General features: G+C 39.0%; 1 protein-coding gene across 3 annotated transcripts in view; it reads right to left on the reverse strand.

Annotated features, from left to right (window-relative positions):
• Positions 1-20109, reverse strand: part of lrp8 (low density lipoprotein receptor-related protein 8, apolipoprotein e receptor) — a 126842-nt gene that overhangs the window by 56997 nt on the left and 49736 nt on the right. For all 3 annotated transcript variants that reach the window (XM_079460014.1, XM_079460013.1, XM_079460012.1), the window contains exon 3: positions 13913-14035. In XM_079460014.1, coding sequence (XP_079316140.1) covers positions 13913-14035 — 123 coding nt within the window. The remainder of the gene's footprint in view (positions 1-13912; positions 14036-20109) is intronic.

Below are 20109 nucleotides of genomic sequence, written 5' to 3' on the forward strand. Positions count from 1 at the left end.
AAGTTTACATGTGGCACTTTTGGTTGTCCTTGGTTTGTCCTTCATCTTAAGATGCCATGTTGAGTTTCTGATTGTTTTTTAGCTGCAGTTCATAGACATGAATAAAAACAAGTCAATCTTTGCTCTGTTGCAATCAGGCCTGCGATTCAAACTACACTCCCATGAATCATTAATGTGTCATGTTTTGAAAGTCAAATGACATCACTTTAAGAAGTACTGGAAAGATGGCTTGTATACAGTACTTCTACAGTAGCTGCATGTTTAGGTCAAGCACCATGGTTCTGTCTCTAATGGCCAGAATGCTCAGTGCATACTCTCCACCACATCAATGCATTTCATGAAACCAAGCCAAACTATTATCGTGTTCTTCATAATGATGCCTTCCAGGCATTGAAATCACAGCAGGCAAACATTGTTTTCTTGTGCCGGGGGGACATAAATAGGATCCTACAATTTGGATTTAAAATATTATTTTGCTATCAGTATTATGCTTCGGTTAGACTAGACTTTGAGCATTAGAAATTCGTTCGGACAGTGTTGTGAAAATGGCCGGGAGAGATTCCTCCATCTTCGAGCTGTGATGTTTTGATCTATTGGACCTATTGGTCTCAAGCACTCAGTTGACGAGAATTCGCAGGTCAGAGTTACACTTACGTTAAGTGTGACCGGGGCATTAGTTGTATTATTGTGTACTGGATATTGTACATGATAACAATTCTATAGACACTTATTTTACTATGTGATAGTGCTAATTAGGGTTGGGCTGATAGACGATGCCATTATTCATTGCTGATGGCTGACAGAAATGACAAAGTTGAGCCGGTTCCAACAAATGTTTCACTTTCGCCACTTTATAACTGTGAAGCTCGTGCTGTACAGATGACACATGCCTGAGTTTATAACTGCCTAGCTCATGCAGTATAAAGAAGTCTCTGCGTAGCTCATGCTAACTTTATCGTCCATTGCGATGTTTCTCTGTAGACATCGTCCGATGCCAACCCTAGTGCTAATGAACATCTTTGGAAAATTTGTATTAATGGAACGAAACCATGTATTCTAATTAAGGATGTTAATGATTAATCGAGGATCGATAAATTGTCGATAATAATTGACAGAAGTTGTGATTGACTTCTTTTCCGTATCATGACTTGTATCCGAGTGAAACGGCTTCTGAAATTAGAAAAAATGTAGGGCGGGGCTTTATTTTGCCCCTACTTTTTTGATTGGCTTGTTGTAAATTGGGCCTAGAGGGGCGGGCTTAAAAAGCCTGGCCATTGGACAGTCAGTATAGTCCTTCCTCTTTTTTGTTGCTAACTTCATGTGGTGAAGAGGGGAGAGGAGCTTAACGTTTTTAATTAAAGATTACAGGTGCAAATTAATTAAATAAAAAAATGGTGTGCATGGATAAGTTATTTAAAATAATCACTGCAACTCTGTGTAAGACACTTCTTTCTGTTTGATTGCATGGTGACCATAATAATCGTATAGCTAGGTCATACGCATTCGCGCGGGTAATGTGCAAAACACACACAGCAAACACGAGCAGAAATGTAGCGAATGCGCCGGAGTTACGCCTGTGATCATTTCACATTACAAGGTGAAAAGATCCACTGCAAACATGTGATGCAGTATTAAAATACAACACAGCAACGACCACAGGGCTGCGTTTCCCTATAACGTTGTCTCTTAGCACGCTATGAAGACTGTAAAGGTACACCTTAACTCCAGTTATACCTTTTCTAGGTGTGTTTCCCAAACTATACCTTATGATGTTACTTTCTTACGTCAGACGTTACTAGCTGCTGTCCATGGCGGTGGTGCTGAATTAATGGATATTGATCGTTCGGCAATTAATTATTCACTCTATACTGAGACTGCTTCACTGGGTTATGTGAGGTAACGGCGTTCTTTATAAAATACGAATTTTAGAAATAGTTGAATTCACATTTATTAGAACAGCGCGAATCATGTAGTTTGTGGCCGCGTTTATTAAATCATTAAAATAAAATCAACATAATTAATCACACTTACAATATCAAGGGGAATAATATAAACAAGTATGCCATAATTGTGCAGCCCTACAATAAGTAATTTTGATATTGAAATTAAACTTATTCATGCACGACAACTAAAATAAAAGGTAAAGGGAATGAATGTGTGTCGATGGGTCATGATATAGCCTACCTTTGATTATACCCGTGTTTGGGAACCCCTTATTTATATTATCATAATCTTTGTTTCTATAGTGTCATTATTCACTCAATAAAGCCGTAGGCTAAACTCTGTCATTCCTTTGCTATATTTTACTGCAGTAGAGGAATATTGCAGTAGCCTATTAAAGTTAACGAGTAATCGATTTATTGATCAGTAATTTTAAATAAAGATCAATAATGGGAATTTGTATAAATTGACATCCCCTTCTAATACTGTAAGATCATTTCCGTTTTATGCCAATACTTCTTATTTTCCATACTTCTATACTGTTTTTCTAAATTTATTTCTGTAAAGCTGGCTCGTAAACTGAAAACATGTACAGGCCTTTAAAAAAATGATAATTTTACATCTGTAATTGTGACTCACAAGGTAAGCGTGTGTGGACCAAATTTGCACAGCACTGAATATTTCACTTTAAGTCTTATTATCCTTATACAGCTAAATCTTAGCTTTCTTCCTGTCCCTTTGAAACCCTCAGGGGCCGATTCAACACACAACAAAGGCCAACCATATGAAAGAAAGGGTTATTAAGAGCTAATTTGCTACATCTGCAATGGAACATTTATCCACCTGGGTCATTCTGCTGAGGTACGCTGCTTGAAGGATATTCTGTACCACTGATATTGGCATGCACTATAAATGAAGGGGGCTGCTCCTTCTGAAAGGCTGATTGCTTTAATTCGGCTGCAACTCAATGCTGCTTTTCCACAGACAATGGAAAAGAATGAGGGAGAAAAAAGATAAACGATGAAGAGAAAACGAGCAGGAGGATAAGCCCATTATGTTTGTCTTTTAGACTCGCACATGCTGTGTGGCAAATGAAAGAATGTTGAAAGGATGTTAAAAATTGAACAAAAACCACTAAGCCACTTAGGTTTGGACTGAAATGAGTTAAATATAATTAATAAATGTAAGTTGATATGTTGTTTGTGTACAAAATCACACGACTTTTATGTGATACAAAGAACCACATTATGCATGCAACAAATAAGCTTGCACCATTATCGAATTATCATTATTACAGACCAGCTAGCAGTTTTATAATGCGAAAGATTTCCAAACAAATCCAGCCACATACATCACAGCATAGTGCTGATTCAATAAAACCTTGTGTAGTACTGTTGTGAAAGCTTAAAGATCCAATAGTGATCTGGCCCCAGCCTGCAGGTGCTGATGGATCAATGGAGCACTGGTGAGATCAAGGGTCACTAATTACAAGTAAAAATGAAACTGATGGCATCAACAAAGGAAGCGCGGAGAGCATTTCAGCAGGATAGATGTCAAGGACTGATCCTTCTCCACACATCTTGTTGTCCATTGGGGAACAATTATGCACGCTCTCCATCCATCATTTGGATCAATCCAGAAGTGATTTGTATTGTGCTTCAGGCAATCACTGCAGATGTTAAATCTCAAGGGTACAGAACCGCTTCCTCTTGCTCCTGACCTTTGCTGGCTTTTGTTAACTTATAAAGGTGACAATAAACATGATAAATAATTTATGATCTTTCCCAATAAAAAAGATAAACACAACATTTTTAACCAAATGCACACCCACGAGAGCACTCAGGCATGTCGAACTGACCGTGCCCGACACCCAACATTAAGCAGGTAATTGCAGACAGCATGAACGTCTATGTTTATAAGCCTCCAGCCAATTAAATGCACCTGCAGGGAATAAAGCCTCTTGACCCAATCCCACAGTCCTCTGCACGGTGAGACCAGCCCAGAGCTCCCAGAGCGCTCTAGAGTCAGTTAATGTCACTTTAATGTGACCTGCTCTCGTGAGACGGCGGTCTTTGATCGGTTTGGTTCATCACTTATTTCTTTCACAGCCTGGGAAAACATGCCATGCTAATTAGTTCATTATAAGATATAAGAGTGCTATGCTAATATGCTATTGTGTCTTTGTTTTGACAAAGTTGGTTTCTGAGTTGTTGCAGAATGGGTTTAAACTAGGGATTCACAGATATGTGCATTTTGTCCGATAACCGATAATTCTTTTGAACATTGGAAGCCGATAAACAATATATTGGCCGATATACAGTATCTAAATATTTACATAAAATGCCCTCATACTAAAAAAAGTGGACAACTGCTTTTATTTGAAAACATTCACTGCAGAAAACAAGTTAAAAATTAGTTCTCGTTTTTACCCTGAAAATCATGTACCAAGCCTACTTTACACATGTTAAAGATTCCTCAACCTTCAAACTTTTCTGGTATATTTTTTATTTAGTAAAGAAATTATACCCAGAAAAATTGTCTTAATAGCCACAAGTCTAACAGGTCTCAAGACCGAAAGCATTCAAACAGCAATCTGATTCATACAATATGCTTTTGTTCCTATAATTTACACATTCATAAGTATGGTACCTACATACTGTTCCTACATCAACCTTGTTCGGCTAATAGCAGTAAGTGAATTATCATGACAGAAACGGTGTACAGCGTGCAGCTGAAGAAATTTTTAATCAGAGGAAATTATTCATAATTTATCGGCTATAATATATCGGCAGACATTTTATTATCAATAACGATAACTATAATTTATCGGCCGATACCGATATGGTCGATAATGGACCGTGCATGCCTAGTTTATACCTCCTTACAATCAGCGCTCACATGAGAAGGAAAAATGGGTGAAAGAAAATCTGAATGTGAATGAAATACTCGGGCCTAAAACGTGGCCTTGCGGTCTGCGAATACGCTATGGTGTGTGAAAAGGCAAAGCAAGATCCAATCGGTTTCATAAATTTTTCCTACCCATTAGTTTTAACCCTTTATATTCTATACTTAATAATAATAATAGATAAATAATGTGGAAAAACAATATCTACCTACTCAGTCAGCAGTAGGTGTTTGATAGTGAAGAAAATCAGCAATGATGGGCGCTTAATTAAAACGCCAGCATAAACCGCGTGACTAAGCAGCAATTGGGCTGTGCTGATGACTCTCCTCCGGCGGTCGGGAAAGGAGCCCGTGGACATGGGACTAGGGGTTGTTCCCGGGCTGCATGCCGTGTTACTGGAGTGCGGCCACATGGGAAATTACATTGGGGAACCGCTGGCTGAAGCATGAAATTGAACCCATCCGGTGCATCTGACTGGATCCCACCGTAATGTTTAAAATAATTATGTAGTGAAACCCTTGCGCAGGGTTATAATATTCCCAGGCCTTTGTCTCCTGGCTCAGCTTGGCTATTACTACCTATTTCTTGCATAATGAATCATAGATCTTAAACCTACCATCACATTTATACTTTCAACACACAAAAATGTGAATAGACTAAGTGATTTAGATTAATTATGTTAAGTGTATTATCACTAAGCCAATCGGATCAACCTGAAAACTTCAGCTGGCAAAGAGTCTGAGTAAGTGAAAAGGGCCCTCTCTGACATGACTGATGCAGAGGAGAGGAAAAGGGCATGACTGAGAGGCACCTGGAGTGACCTCCTCCTCAGTGGAAAAATCTAATTCTCTCAAGTTTGTGGATTCCTGTCATTACGAGATCTAATAAACCAGTACAGACAGCAAGACTCAAATCATTCCGAAATGTCCATATGACCCTCCATATGTAAGAAGAATCCTTACAGGACTTACAGAGCTCTAGGAATAGGTGATCAATACATAGCACATTAATATCTTAAGTCATTTCAGAGCTATTCCTATTTTCAGATCCTTTTACCCACAAATGGAAATTATGTCATTGTTTACTCTTCCTCAAGTTGTTCCAAACGTGTACACATTTCTTTGTTCTGAGATCATAAAGGAAGATATATTGAACATTTCGGGAAACAAAACAGATCTAGGGCAACGATGACTTGAAAATGGCTGTTTTACATTATATATTAGATTATAATATACTAGCCCATTTTTACAGTGACATATTTCTTTTGCTGTTAAGTGAACAGTAAAAGGATTTTGTGTAAGAAACTCTTGCTTTTCTCCAATATAAAAGCTTAAACTACTTTATTCAAATTACTTAAATCTAATTAAGTTACAAATATTGCTTTAAAAAAGAATAACAATTGCTTGTTTAATTATTGATTTTAATCGTACTTGTTGGGTGAACATTAAAAGATGTTGTGAAATAATTTTTAAGTTAAATTGAACTTTAACTATTTAAAATAGAATTTTGTTAATAATATTTATTTAAATGACTAATAAGAATTACTGTATTAAATTCACTTCATATTATATTATATTAAAATATTTACATTGTGTGCGAGTGCATGTGTACTGTAGATTATGCGTTTCATTTGTTTTCATGTAGTCAAGTCAAGTCAAGTCAGCTTTATTTATATAGCGCTTTTTACAATTTTCATTGTTACAAAGCAGCTGTACAAGAAAAAAATGACTATAAGTAAAACATAAAAGGTTATGGAATTCAAAACACAGGTCAAATATCAGACACACAATAAATTCCTATATGCAGTGTTAATTAAATAAGACAACCAAATTCTAGCAGCCCCCCCGGCCAGGCAAAACAGTGCAAAACAGTATGCAAACGGTGGCGAGGAACCCAAAACTCCATTGGAGGAGAAAAAAAAAACCTCGGAGGGAAACCAGGCCTAACCAGGGGATTCCAGTTCCCCTCTGGCAAAAACTGCAGCCTCTGCACAAGCTCAACAGTGCTTGCACAACAAGGCGAAAATAAAAAAATTAGATTTAAAATTATCATTAATAATCTAATAGTGGCTGAAGTTTTGTAGGGACGTCACTTCCTTCGTCCAGCATTTGTCAGGTCTAGGAATGGATTGCGCCCTGCCCGCTCCGCTCTTGTAACCTTGGAACAATGAGACAAGACTGGCTGAGAGTAGAGTACTGTTCTGCACTCTTTGATGCAACAAATGCATCAGTTGTTATTGGAAGTGTCCCTGGTTCCGGTTGATCTAACTAGTGCAGCCTAGATCTTTGAAATACATGAATTATGATAATCTAGTGTATGCAAGATTAAAAAGATGCGTCTTTAGTCTAGATTTAAACTGACAGAGTGTGTCCGCCTCCCGGACATTGCAGGGAAGACTGTTCCAAAGTTTAGGCGCTAGATAAGAAAAGGATCTGCCGCCTGCACTTGATTTTGAAATTCTAGGTATTACCAACTGACCTGACGCCTGAGAGCGTAGTGCACGTGATGGACTATAATACGTAAGAAGTTCTCTCAAGTAGTGAGGAGCTAAACCATGCAAGGCTTTATAGGTAATAAGCAAGATTTTAAAATTTATGCGATGCTTTATAGGTAACCAGTGCAAGGTTGACAGAACCGGGCTGATATGCTCATACTTTTTTGTACGTGTAAGAACTCGAGCTGCCGCATTTTGGACCAGTTGGAGTTTTTGTAATAGGCCTGCAGGGCAACCACCTAATAGTGCATTACAGTAATCTAGTCTTGATGTCATAAAGGCATGTATAAGCTTCTCCGCATCTGATGATGACAGCATATGACGTAATTTAGATATATTTTTAAGATGGAAAAACGCAATCTTACAGGTGTTGGCGACCTGGTTCTCAAATGACAGAGTACTATCGAATATAAAGCCAAGATTCTTAGCTGAAGATGAGGGTTTTATGGAACATCCATCAATAGTTAAGCAGTATTCTTGGTTGTTACGTAGGGCGGTTTTCGGTCCGATAAGTAACACTTCAGTTTTGTCCGAGTTCAGTAATAAAAAATTGCTACTCATCCACTTTTTTATATCGACAATGCATTCCACTATTCGATGGAATTGCTGTGTTTCGTGAGGCTTCGAGGAAATATAAAGTTGCGTATCATCAGCATAGCAGTGAAAGCTTATTCCGTGTCGCTTTATTATATCTCCTAGGGGTAACATGTATAATGCGAAGAGCATAGGCCCTAGTACTGAGCCCTGTGGTACACCGTACTGGACTTGCGATTTGCGTGATACCTCATGGTTTATTTTTACATATTGGAAACGGTCGCATAAATAAGATCTAAGCCATTTCAAAGCTATTTCCTTAATACCGACATCATTTTCAAGTCTATGTAGGAGCATGCTGTGGTCAATGGTGTCGAATGCAGCACTAAGATCTAGCAGCACCAATAAGGAGATACAACCTCGGTCGGACGCCATAAACAGATCATTTGTAACTCTAATCAGAGCAGTCTCTGTACTGTGATGTGCTCTAAATCCAGACTGGAAATCTTCATTAATCTCGTTCCTTTGGAGGAAGGAACATATTTGAGTTGAGACTACTTTTTCCAGAACCTTAGATAAGAAAGGTAGATTCGAAATAGGTCTATAGTTAACTAGTTCTCCAGGGTCCAGATGGGGTTTTTTGACAAGGGGCCTTATAACAGCCACTTTATATGCTTTAGGCACATGTCCTAATGTCAGAGATGAGTTAATAATGCTAAGTAGAGGATCTATAATTTCTGGGAGCATCTCTTTCAGAAGATTTGTAGGTATAGGGTCTAGCATGCATGTAGTCGATTTAGATGATCTAATGATTTTCGATAGTTCATCGTGATCTATAGTAGAAAATAAACATAGTTTCTCCTTAGGGGTGCTGTAGTAAGTCGTTTGTTCAGCGGGTTTCGCATCTGGTTGCATAGTTATAATTTTCTCTCGAATATCTTGGATTTTATTTGTGAAATAGTTCATAAATTCATCACTGCTATGCTGGTATACAGCATCAGAAGTCGCAGACGATTTATTTTTGGTTAATTTAGCCACTGTATCAAATAAAAACCTAGGGTTATTTTGGTTTTCTTCTATTAATGATGAAATGTAGGCGGATCGAGACGTTTTTAGGGCTTTCCTGTATTTTTTTGTACTATCCTTCCAGGCAGTACGAAATACCTCTAATTTAGTCTTTTTAAAGTTGCGCTCCATTTTTCGTGCCGCTTTCTTTAGAGCCTGAGTGTGTTCATTTTTCCACGGTGTCGGTCTGTCATTTTTAATCTTCTTTAAGCGCAAGGGAGCAACTATGTCTAGCGTTTCCGAGAAGGTGGCATTAATATTTTCAATAGTAAAGTCAAGATCTTCAACGTTATTACTCATGCTAGAGATTTGAGACAATTCAGGCAAATTATCAAGAAACGCACCTTTTGTAGTCGAAGTTATTGTTCTACAATATTTGTAACTTGGAGTTTGATTTGCCACCATTGGGTATTGAAGCAAGCATGATACCAGATAATGATCTGAGATGTCTTCGCTCTGCTGAAGGATTTTAACATCGACCACGTTTATACCGTAAGACAAAATTAAATCTAAAGTATGATTACGAAGGTGAGTAGGTCCTGACACATGTTGACTAACGCCCATGGAGTTAAGAGTGTCTTTAAAAGCCATTCCTAAAGCATCTGTATCATTATCTACATGAATGTTAAAGTCCCCGGCAACAAGGACTCTGTCTGCAGCCAGTACTAGTTCTGATAGGAACCCACCAAATTCTTTAATAAAATCAGTGTGGTGCCCTGGAGGCCTATATACAATAGCCAGAATAAATTTTAAAGATGTTTTGTCCTTAGTATTAGGTATTGATGCATCAAGTACCATGACTTCAAAAGAATTGTATTTAGGTTTAGACTTCTGAGAAATGCTAAAAGAGTTACGGTAAAGTGCAGCAACACCTCCCCCTCTGCCTTTTAGGCGAGGCTCGTGTTTATAATAATAATCTTGGGGGACAGACTCATTTAAAGCAATATAATCATCTGGCTTTAGCCATGTTTCTGTGAGACAGAGCATGTCTATTTTATGATCTGTTATCATATCATTAACAAAAAGTGCTTTATTAGAGAGAGATCTAATATTAAGCAATCCGAGTCGTAACAGTTGATTATCTGTATTATGTTCATGTTTAGTTAGTTTAACGTTAACTAAATTACCTTTGAGAGGTTTACGCTTTATTTTATGTTTACTAATCCGGGGGACAGACACAGTCTCTATTTTATGATGTTTGGGAGAAAGTATTATCACATGTTGTGTGTTTAGTGTGTTCTGCAACGTGAGACGGCAAGCAGACCGTTGGTTAAGCCATTCAGTCTGCTCCCTGACCTGGGCCCCAGTGAGTCAAGTTTTAGCATTAAGACTATGTGCCATATTTCTAGAGAGTAGAGAAGCTCCAGCCCAGGAGGGATGGAGACCATCTCTTTTCAACAGGTCAGGTCTGCCCTCAAAACTCTTCCAGTTATTTATAAAAACAATATCATTCTGCAGGCACCACTCAGACAACCAGCCATTTAGTGATGATACTCTGCTATGTATCTCATCACCACGATAAGTGGGGAGGGGGCCAGAGAATATTACAGTGTCTGACATCGTGCTTGCGAGCTCACACACCTCTTTAATATTATCTCTAGTGATCTCCGATTGACGGAGTCGAACATCATTTGTGCCGACGTGAATAACAATCTTACTGAATTTACGATTAGCCTTAGCCAGCACATTTAAATTTGACTTGATGTCAGGCGCTCTGGCTCCCGGTAAACATTTGACTATGGTGGCTGGCGCCTCTATGTTAACGTTCCGAACAATAGAATCACCGATAACTAGGGCACTTTCAGCAGGTTTCTCAGTCGGTGCGTCGCTGAGCGGGGCAAACCTGTTCGAGACTGTAGTCGGAACATTTGAGTGATGTTTTGACCTGCGACTACACCGTCTCACAGTCACAAAGTTTCCCAGCTGCGGGGGTTGTTCAACCGGAACCGAACTGTGCGCGCTAATATTGCTCGCATCCAAAGTGTTTTCTAAGCTCCTTACATTCTTACTATCCTCAGATAAAGATTGGATGCGAGACTCTAATTCTGAGATCTTCTCTGTCAGCCTAGCTATTTCCCTGCATTTATCGCATGTAAAACCCTCGCCGCTGACAGAGAAGGCTAAGCTAAACATATGACATGAGGTGCAAGTGACAATAATAAGAGAAGAAGCCATAACTCACCGGGTTTGAAGAGTAGTTCCAACTTACCAAGGCTGCTCGGTGATTCTTAGTATATACGCTTTAAAGAGAAACCGTTAGCACACAAGACAGCTAGAAGGCGAGATGATATTTAGCAGTGTAAACAGAAAGCCCGCTAGCACGCTTGTGCTATGCTAACGGCGCTGAGTGTTTTGGTTTAAGAGTTTTCAAGTAAATAACCAGGAGAGGTTATTGAGATATCAGGATAAGTTAGCAACGACAGTGATAATTAACAATGTATGCTATGAATAAAATACACTAATATGAAAGAAGTGCAAGTTAAGTGATACAACAACCTGATTCCGTGTTGTATTAGAGGGGAGAGGTGAAGCGAAAATGTAAACATTTTCTTTTACAAGTTCTTTTATTCATTTACATATGCATTAGGCAGACCTTCCTTATTCGAAGCGAGGTATATTTTTAAACCGTATTCACGTTCCCTAAAAATGAAACCCATAACCACACAACATTGTACCATCTGAGCTACAGGAACTTGATTCACCACAGTGCCTTTCTATCTAATGATCCAGGAGTATTTGGGGAAACCTTCAACAAACTTCTAAAGTTGGAAATCAAATCATTCTCAATATCTTGGTAACTTGAATTGAATCATAGAAACAAAGTTTTAAGAAAGTTAATTGAAAAAGAATGAAATCAAAAAGTGACATTGATAGAGTAGAGAAGGTTGAAACATGCATGATTAAATCTTGAAAAGAAAAAGTGAGAAAAGCCCTGCCATTGCCTGACCATGATTAAGTGTAATGGGATGGAAGCAGAGGTCTTTTGTGACTATGTTGATCGTTTTGCATATTGGCTGCGTGTGTGTGGGTTTAGAGACATTTTTATTTCCTTAGCAGGAAGCCACTTGTACTCTGTTGTCAAAACGCGAAGCATTTTTCTGTGTTTCTCTGAAACAATCAATCCTGAACGGTGTATAACACCTAAGGTTCTGTAAAACTTTTTAAATTATTCAGAGGCTGTTGTAACTCAATAAAACACCTCTACTCAAAAAGCAGCACAATTTGAAGTTATTTATGTCCTCTGCACAGTGCCAGAAAGTGTAAGATGAATACTTTCATCAGGGGGTTGATTCAAATCCCCAAATGTGAACAAAGCAATACTAAAGCATTTGTAATACTAAACCTTATTGAGCTCTATTACAGCCCATCACAGTGTTGTCTTTTCATTCCAATAACCTCTCTGCTCAGGTCTCTATATAGAAATAAAAGTTTAAAGATAAACTGCAAACTGTCTGACCAAATATCCTATATTAGCAAATCTGTCCTGCAACAGCTGTAGGGTCAAAAATAAGACCCTTCATCTGACCCCGATTCTCACACACACAGCTCTCCGACAGTATATGCCCTTCTAACACACACACACTTATTCAAACTCATTAATTACCATCCGATCCCGGCACGGTTTCGCTCTCATTTTTCATAATAATGCCAGCATATGACTCCCAGATTCATTTTGTACAAGCACCTGAGTCATGTATACGCTCTGCTGTTTATTACTTTTTAATGCAGCCGTAATGTCCAACCTGCTGTTCCCATTGATCAAGATATCCCACACCGAGCAATCGCCAGGCTCTGGTCGTTTTTCAATATTATTCACATGTTAAGCGCAACATGATAGTCCCCTGTAATGCCATGACAGTCCTTAAATTCTGCATTACCAGAGGGAGGCCAATGTTTGAAAAGGATTCTGGGAAATATGCTGATTTGAGGCATGCAGAGCGGTGTGAAAAGAAGCAGTGAAGTCTGTGGTCCATGTGAAATGGAACCTCTGCAGAGGCCACGGAACAAAGCTAAGAGCAATTCTGAAAAGCAATCTAACACTGAGATTGGAGGAACGCGTCTGGCTTCGGCAGGCACAGCCACATACAGTTCTTAACCTTGGACTTGTGGGAACAGGTACGTGTGTGTATGTCTGTGTGTGTGTGTATGTATGCTCTTTTGTGTTAATCTACCATGAAGTACACATGCGATACAAGCACATACAGTAAATGATCAACTAAAATGTTAAGAATCTAAAAAACCGGTGGGGAGGATATTGGTCAAGTTCCAGCATCCAGAGGACAAAATGCTGCCAAATCACGGCTGATCTTCCAATCACTGAACTGGAAGCTCCATTTAGCGGCAAAGAGAACAAGATGAGCTCCTGGCTTACCACTGAAGTAACATCCGATCAGAGCGTAAGGAATAGGTGCAAGCAATTGACTCTCACATGATCTGAATGGATACTATCAATTACTTGAACACATCTGAGTGAATATGGCAATGGGGAACGGGCACTATTGCTGCCAATTAACAGCTGGAGATACAGTAGCCGATGGCAATATTGCATCACATGGCCAAGACAACTCTCAGTCCAGAGCTAAAAACAACTACTGTATGTAGATCGCCAAACTGCTCCAGAGGCGATCTTTGGTAGATATTGATAAACAAACTAAAGAGGTGGGGGCATGCAAATGAAAGACAAACTTACTTTATTTTTGCTTACTTGCGTACGACTGAAAAATGCTAATTCTCCAAGGCTGATATGTTTTTAAAGACCAGCTGTGCGTCATTATGGATGATGGCCACTGATCAGAAATACTAGCAAATATTAGGATTGACCAATCAGAATCAAGTATTACTAAGAGAAGATTATACTCTAAATCTATAGGCGAATTCCAACTGAAGTTCAGAGTACATGCTTTAACTTGGATAAAAATGATCAATGTCATATCCACAACATACTGACAAACACACTTGATTGAGCTACTCACTGCAGGTGGAGTCGGCTTCATCAGAACCATCTGGACACTCAGGTTCTCCGTCACATTTCCAGCGGGCTGGGACGCACTGCCCGTTCTTACATGCGAAATCTGTTGTGGCACACGTCTTTTTTGCTGTTAAATGAAAGAGAGGAAGAAATGGGACATATGAATCAAATGCACATTATGCACAATATCTGTCTATACGTGTAATATATAATATAAATGAAACCAGACTTTAAAGGCTAGACTGCAGGAGGCGACAAAATTCGATCATTTGATATTTTACATATACCATAAAATCATATTTTCAGCCTTAAATGAAGTACAATCAACTTATTCAAAGTCATTTCAGCTTTTTAACATTGCTTAACAAACATTAAAATAAGTTTAATTAAGTTTAACATAATTGTGACTCGTAGGGCCAGAATTTGACATTGACAGTGCAGATATTCAATTGCATCTGGCAACAAATGGTCTGGTGAAGAAAGAAACCAAACTTAAAGAGACCTCGTGCTTAAAGATGCAAACAACGAAAGGCAAGCACTATGCGGGGTTAAGTGAACAGTATATCTCTGTAGCTGCTTTATGTTCTGTTTGTAGTTTAATTGGGAGGAGAAACGTCTCCCGCGGGAGCAATTACGAAGGCACAGGTGCGCGTTATTGTGAATATATGGACCTTTACTATTGTTTGTGTATGTTTGTAGACGAAGACTGCTTGCTTTAAGTCCAGTTCATTTGAGGATGGGGTAAAAAAGCCTGAAGGGAGAGCGATTGATGAACCATTGCGTTGTCTGCTCTCTAGAGGGAAGGCTAATAAGAGCTTTATCAGTGAGGACAAATGGATTCAATAGATAGTTCTCGCAAGCAATGCTCTATTCTCCAAATGCTATTGAGCTTAGCATTTTACATGTACTGAAAACAGTATTTGAATAAATCAATTATATATTTTTTATTTTATAATACAATTTTGCTATTTTTTTGTTAAAATTTATAGGAAGTCACTGAATCGGTAGTCATATACATTCCCACTCAAAGATAAAACGTTATACCTTTAAACTAGGGCAGTCCAGTGGTACTGCTACATTAAAAAAAAATTGCGCCAAAGATCATCCCGCCATTACTACAGTTTTCCATTCATTCATAATTTGTCCAACCATTGTTGTCAAGTTTGCAACTCTTGGGCGAGTTCTCGCTTTCCCGGTGCAGGAAAGGCGACTGTGAGTGAGCGGAAGACAGTAGGGAGAAGCCACAGTTAGCGTCTGTTCAAAGTAAGCGTGCATTAAACGGTTAAACTACCACCTTTAAGACATTTAAGACTATTTAAGACATCAGCATCCACCATAATCGTATGCTTTATACATTATGAGAATATACTGCCTGACACAATAATAAGTGGGGAGTTGATGAGACCGTGTCTTGGTTATGAAACAGAAATTACAGAGTTACTGATAGAAAGAGAAAATATGTCAGCTTTATTGGGCAAATAAGCTGTATGTAATGTTCAGAGAGTAAAATCGAAACGGGTCTGAATTTGCAACTTTTTCTACCTTCATGCACTCGCGGAAATTCTGTAATTTATACTATACATTTGTTTCTAAGTATCTGCAATCCCTTTACCACACGGCACAGCTGATTGGTTCCTTTTGTATCAGCAGCCAATGAGCTTGCTGCTCTATGTTTAAATATTGGCTAGTGATTGTCGTAGCAGTGCGCTTCAGAAACCCTCCTCCTTCCAAAGCTACACATCTACTGCAAGTTGATCATGTAAACTATACTGGGCATTCCTGACTTATACACAGCAGCATGTTGTGGATGTATTGGCAGTAGCAAGTCTCTATTCTTGCTCCACAGCAGCAGCGTAGCGGATCTATTTATATATCATGTTCACTACCATGCTTAACCCTCAGAGTTGTGATGACAGAAAAACTTTTAATTTGGAATTGATTAATCACGATGAACTGATTTAAAAGCACTTCTTTAACCTTATTAAACAATAGTTAATACAAAAACATGACAGATTTACAAAAACACTGAAAATAAAACTCAAATACTCCCCACTTGTCATGTAAAACTAAAATTAAAAACATTGCTAGAAGATTAACAGTGCAAGTGGCGACATCGGAGTCATGGAAACAACAAAATAAAGACAGAAAACTGCAAATTCATGCTGTAACAGAGAAGTATTCCGTCAAATTTCTCTCTGGAACGGTGAGCAAATCCCAAGCCCTCACCTCGCATCAGAACAAGAGGATTTCATCAAAGTCGCGACCCCTATCTCCCCAGTCAAGCTACCTTAGACTGAAACAAGCCGAGATTTACCAACTCCAACATCACAGGGACCATGTTTCCATTTATCTTCCTCTGAAACCAGTACGGTCAGTTGGTTTTGGGTTGAGTACCTCCAAATTCTAGAGAAAGAGGTGGTCAGTGAGAACCAGTTAATTACAAATTATCCCTCACTAGCTTCATCACAAGGACAAACATTTCTTCTCTTAAAGAGACAGTGTGCAATTTTCATAAATACTAAAACATTTCTTATATCCTAGTTTGATGTCCCTGCAACGAGAGAACCCATTCTGTGGCTCTTTAAAAGCAATTTTCGTTTAAGCAATATCCACCATTTCTGCCTTGACCAATGGCGTGAGTTTGGGCGGGACTTAGTGTTTGGTAAGCGTCTGTAACTTTCTTTTTGTGCCACCAGAGGCGCAGACATTCTCGTTGTAATTTGCCTTTAATTGTATCACCATTTGAAGTGCTGCCAGATGTTGCTTTGACTTTGAGAGCAGAAGGCATGATTTGGGGGGTTTGTTTTCATGTGTGTTGGAAAACCGGGCGACCACGTGGGTTTTACAAATTTTCCTATAGGACTCTCGAGGCAGACGGCCTCCGGCGTCGACTCGTGGGAAGTCCTGATTAAAAGATGATACGTATTACAAGCAGCATATATTCCATTATGGTTACCCTGGATATACACAAGAGGCACATACATAATTTAAAATCACACCTACAGTTCCATGAAATAACACAAAATTCTACACAAATGCGTGCTCTGATGCAGTCAATCACATACTTATGTCAACATCAAGTCTGTGCAAATGTGATTCTTTCCTTCCCCCTTGTGAAACTTTAATAGGATTTGTCTATTAAACATATGTGTCTGTAAAGGAACAATCGGAGAGATTGAGAATGTCTACTTGCACAAAAAAATGCAAACAAAGCCGTGACATTCCCAGAGTTCCATGCTCCAGAGACCCCATTGCTTACAGGGAGATCGCTAGCCTGTGATGTTTTTTCCGGTAGGTAGTGGTCTTTGTGTTGCCCGCCATCGTGACCACAGAGCGGGTGGTCTGCATGGGACACGAGTCACTCGACGGCAGCGCGAGGTCAAAGTCCTTTTATTTTCACAAGCCATTTCCTCCGAGACTTTTCGGAGAATGTCTGATGGCAGTCTAAACACGACTAAAACCTTCAGTTACCCGGAAACTGCCGAAAAGCCAATGCAATTTTAAAAAGCACATCTGGAACAGCTGGGAAATTGTCATTCAATCTGCTTCAAGAGGTACTAGCAGCTTTGAGCTAACAAAATCAAGCCTGAAGGTGATTAGCACTGGGGTTTTTAAGAGCTTTTAAAACCAGCAGTCATTTGTTGGCTTCTAGCGGCTCTATGTTGGTCTAATGCTTGTTAATTTTGATGTTAATTTTAATAGTGCACTCATGTTGCCTATGAGAGGTAAATCCGTTCTAGCAGATCACAGATCGGAGATGTGCTGTTTGGAGAGGCGCTGTGATTGAATTACTTTGGTTTGTGTAGTTCTGAACATTCGTTTCAGATAAGTTTCAGAGAGCCCACCTATTACAGGATAAGACAATCGCACTGCCATCGTGAGCAGGGCTATAAAAATGAACACGTCATATCGTAAATGAAGTCTGTGAGGAGAGGCACCTCCATGGGTCACATATTCAGTCTGCCTCTCGCTTTCTTATTTTAAAACCATATTCAGGCACGGCAATACATGTGACAATGTCTAAGAAAACCCAAGTCATTTTTTGTTACTTACTTTCTATACAAAATCATTTTACATAATGTAAAGATTCTGTGAAAATATATCTGTAATATTAAATAAGTAAGGCCAGTTCAAAGAATAAAATCAAACGTTGATGCTTATCTCATAGACAGGGTCACATATAGTGTGTTTATACATATTTGTAATATGAAAGTAACAAACATAAAACTTAATATTTTAAATTGTCAATCTGAAAAAAATACTCTGGCTATTTGCATCCCATGGGATCAAACCAATGACCTTGACGTTGCTAGCGCCATGCTCGAACTACTGAGCCACAGGAAAGCTAATTTAGAAAATTTAGGACAGAAAAGATAGACCCTAGACGAGCCAGCCCGACCTATAAAAAACATTTGAAACACACAATATGACATAATGGTACTACGCACTTTGCAAAAACAAGGAGATTTCAAATGAATGTCTTTAACTAAAATGCAGTTATTCAAAACTGAGCACTTTGCTAAATTTGATGCTTTACTCTGTAAAAAAGACAAGTGAATAGCATTATCCTTGCTCAAAAACCCTCGAGGTGTTAAATATCTATTTGTTTTCATTAGGGTATCGCTACAGTATTTCACCACCAGTATTTTCTCCAAGACACCAACACACCAACATACACACACATTCATGCAAGCATGGAAACTCTGATATTTACAACTCTCTGAGGGCAAAGCTGAAAAAGAATTAGAAATAACAAGTCAACGGGCTGCAAAGGTAACAACGAGATTAAGTCTGAAACCCAGGTGAATTTCAAAGGCACAACTGAACTCCTCAGAGAACACGAGAAGATAAAGCCCTGTGACTATGGCATTACACTGACGCTTCACAGCTGAACGCCGCGCACTAATCTGCCTCTCATTCCTCTGTATGCAGATTTTGAGAAAGCACCTTCATCACACACCTTCCGTAGCTTTTTTTGTTAAACACTTCAAGGAGTCTGAATATCTCTGTGAACGAGATAAAAAGTGAAACATTTACGAGCGTGCAGGCACTCGGACACGCTCTAGTCAAGGTACACCTGTGCCAAAAAGCTTTGTCAGGTTAGAATCTGTTCTTGAAGAGCATAATACCTTCTTAAAGGAAAAAGAATAAATGCACTGTGAAACTAGGTCCATTTGAAGAAACGAGTGGCACGGGGGCGTCCTGATGAATGGAGCAAAGACGTGCCACACTTGCTGATGTCAGCCACTCGGCTGAGAAAAAGTTTTCCTGAAGTGCTGATCCAGAACCAACTTTTTACAACTGAATCTGAACTTTAAATCCATGCAGACCTATGTAAACACGGCCTTAAGGTGGCACACAATTACAACAGCAGCTCAACGTGTAATAGTCATGCGCTCAGAAATATTATATTGTTAAAGGGACAGTTCATAAAAATGTCAGTCACCGTTTACACACCTTCACGTAAATGCAAATTTGTACAGACTTTCTTCTACCAAAGTTCATGGAAGGGGACCAGGGGGCTCCAAAGAGTGGGACATTTGGTGGGGAATTTATGACATGACATTTTAGGGGACTGTCTCTTTAAAGAGATGCGGCCCAATGACACGAGAGAGCAAGAACCACTGATATTGTGGAAAGGACACAAAGGGTAAAAACGTCCATCAGCCCGTTTTAATTTCATTTCTTCAACCCCAGTTGTCCCTCACTTTCTATTCTCTCTATCCATCTCCATTGATTTCAACAATGTTGATGTTTCTCCTCAGACAAAGGATAATAAACATAACTGTGCAGCAAACATTCCAGCATAAATATTTACACTGACCGCTAAATTATCCCCTTTGTCCCTTGTCCATAACACAAAAGGAAAATATTTTGAAATATGTTGGTAACCGAAGGACGGCGGTACCTATTGACTTGCATTCTTGGTTCTTTGTAGCCCAAAGGCAGGAGTGGCAAACACTGGCAACTATTGTTATTTTTAGCACGGAGGCAACTTGCACTAACATGCAATCAAATAGATCATATCAGGGTCCATCAAAACAACAACACATTACAGTTGAGGGTTTTCATTAATAGATCAAACAAAGCTCTTTTTTGAAGAATGACAGCAAAGGGAAGCAAAAGTAAGAGAGTCTATCTCATTTTGTTATCAGAAGGAGTAAAACATGATTTGTGTACCGCTTAATTATTATGGATCAC

The sequence above is a fragment of the Barbatula barbatula genome, assembly GCF_947034865.1.
Source record: "Barbatula barbatula genome assembly, chromosome: 7".
Taxonomy (NCBI): Eukaryota; Metazoa; Chordata; class Actinopteri; order Cypriniformes; family Nemacheilidae; genus Barbatula; species Barbatula barbatula.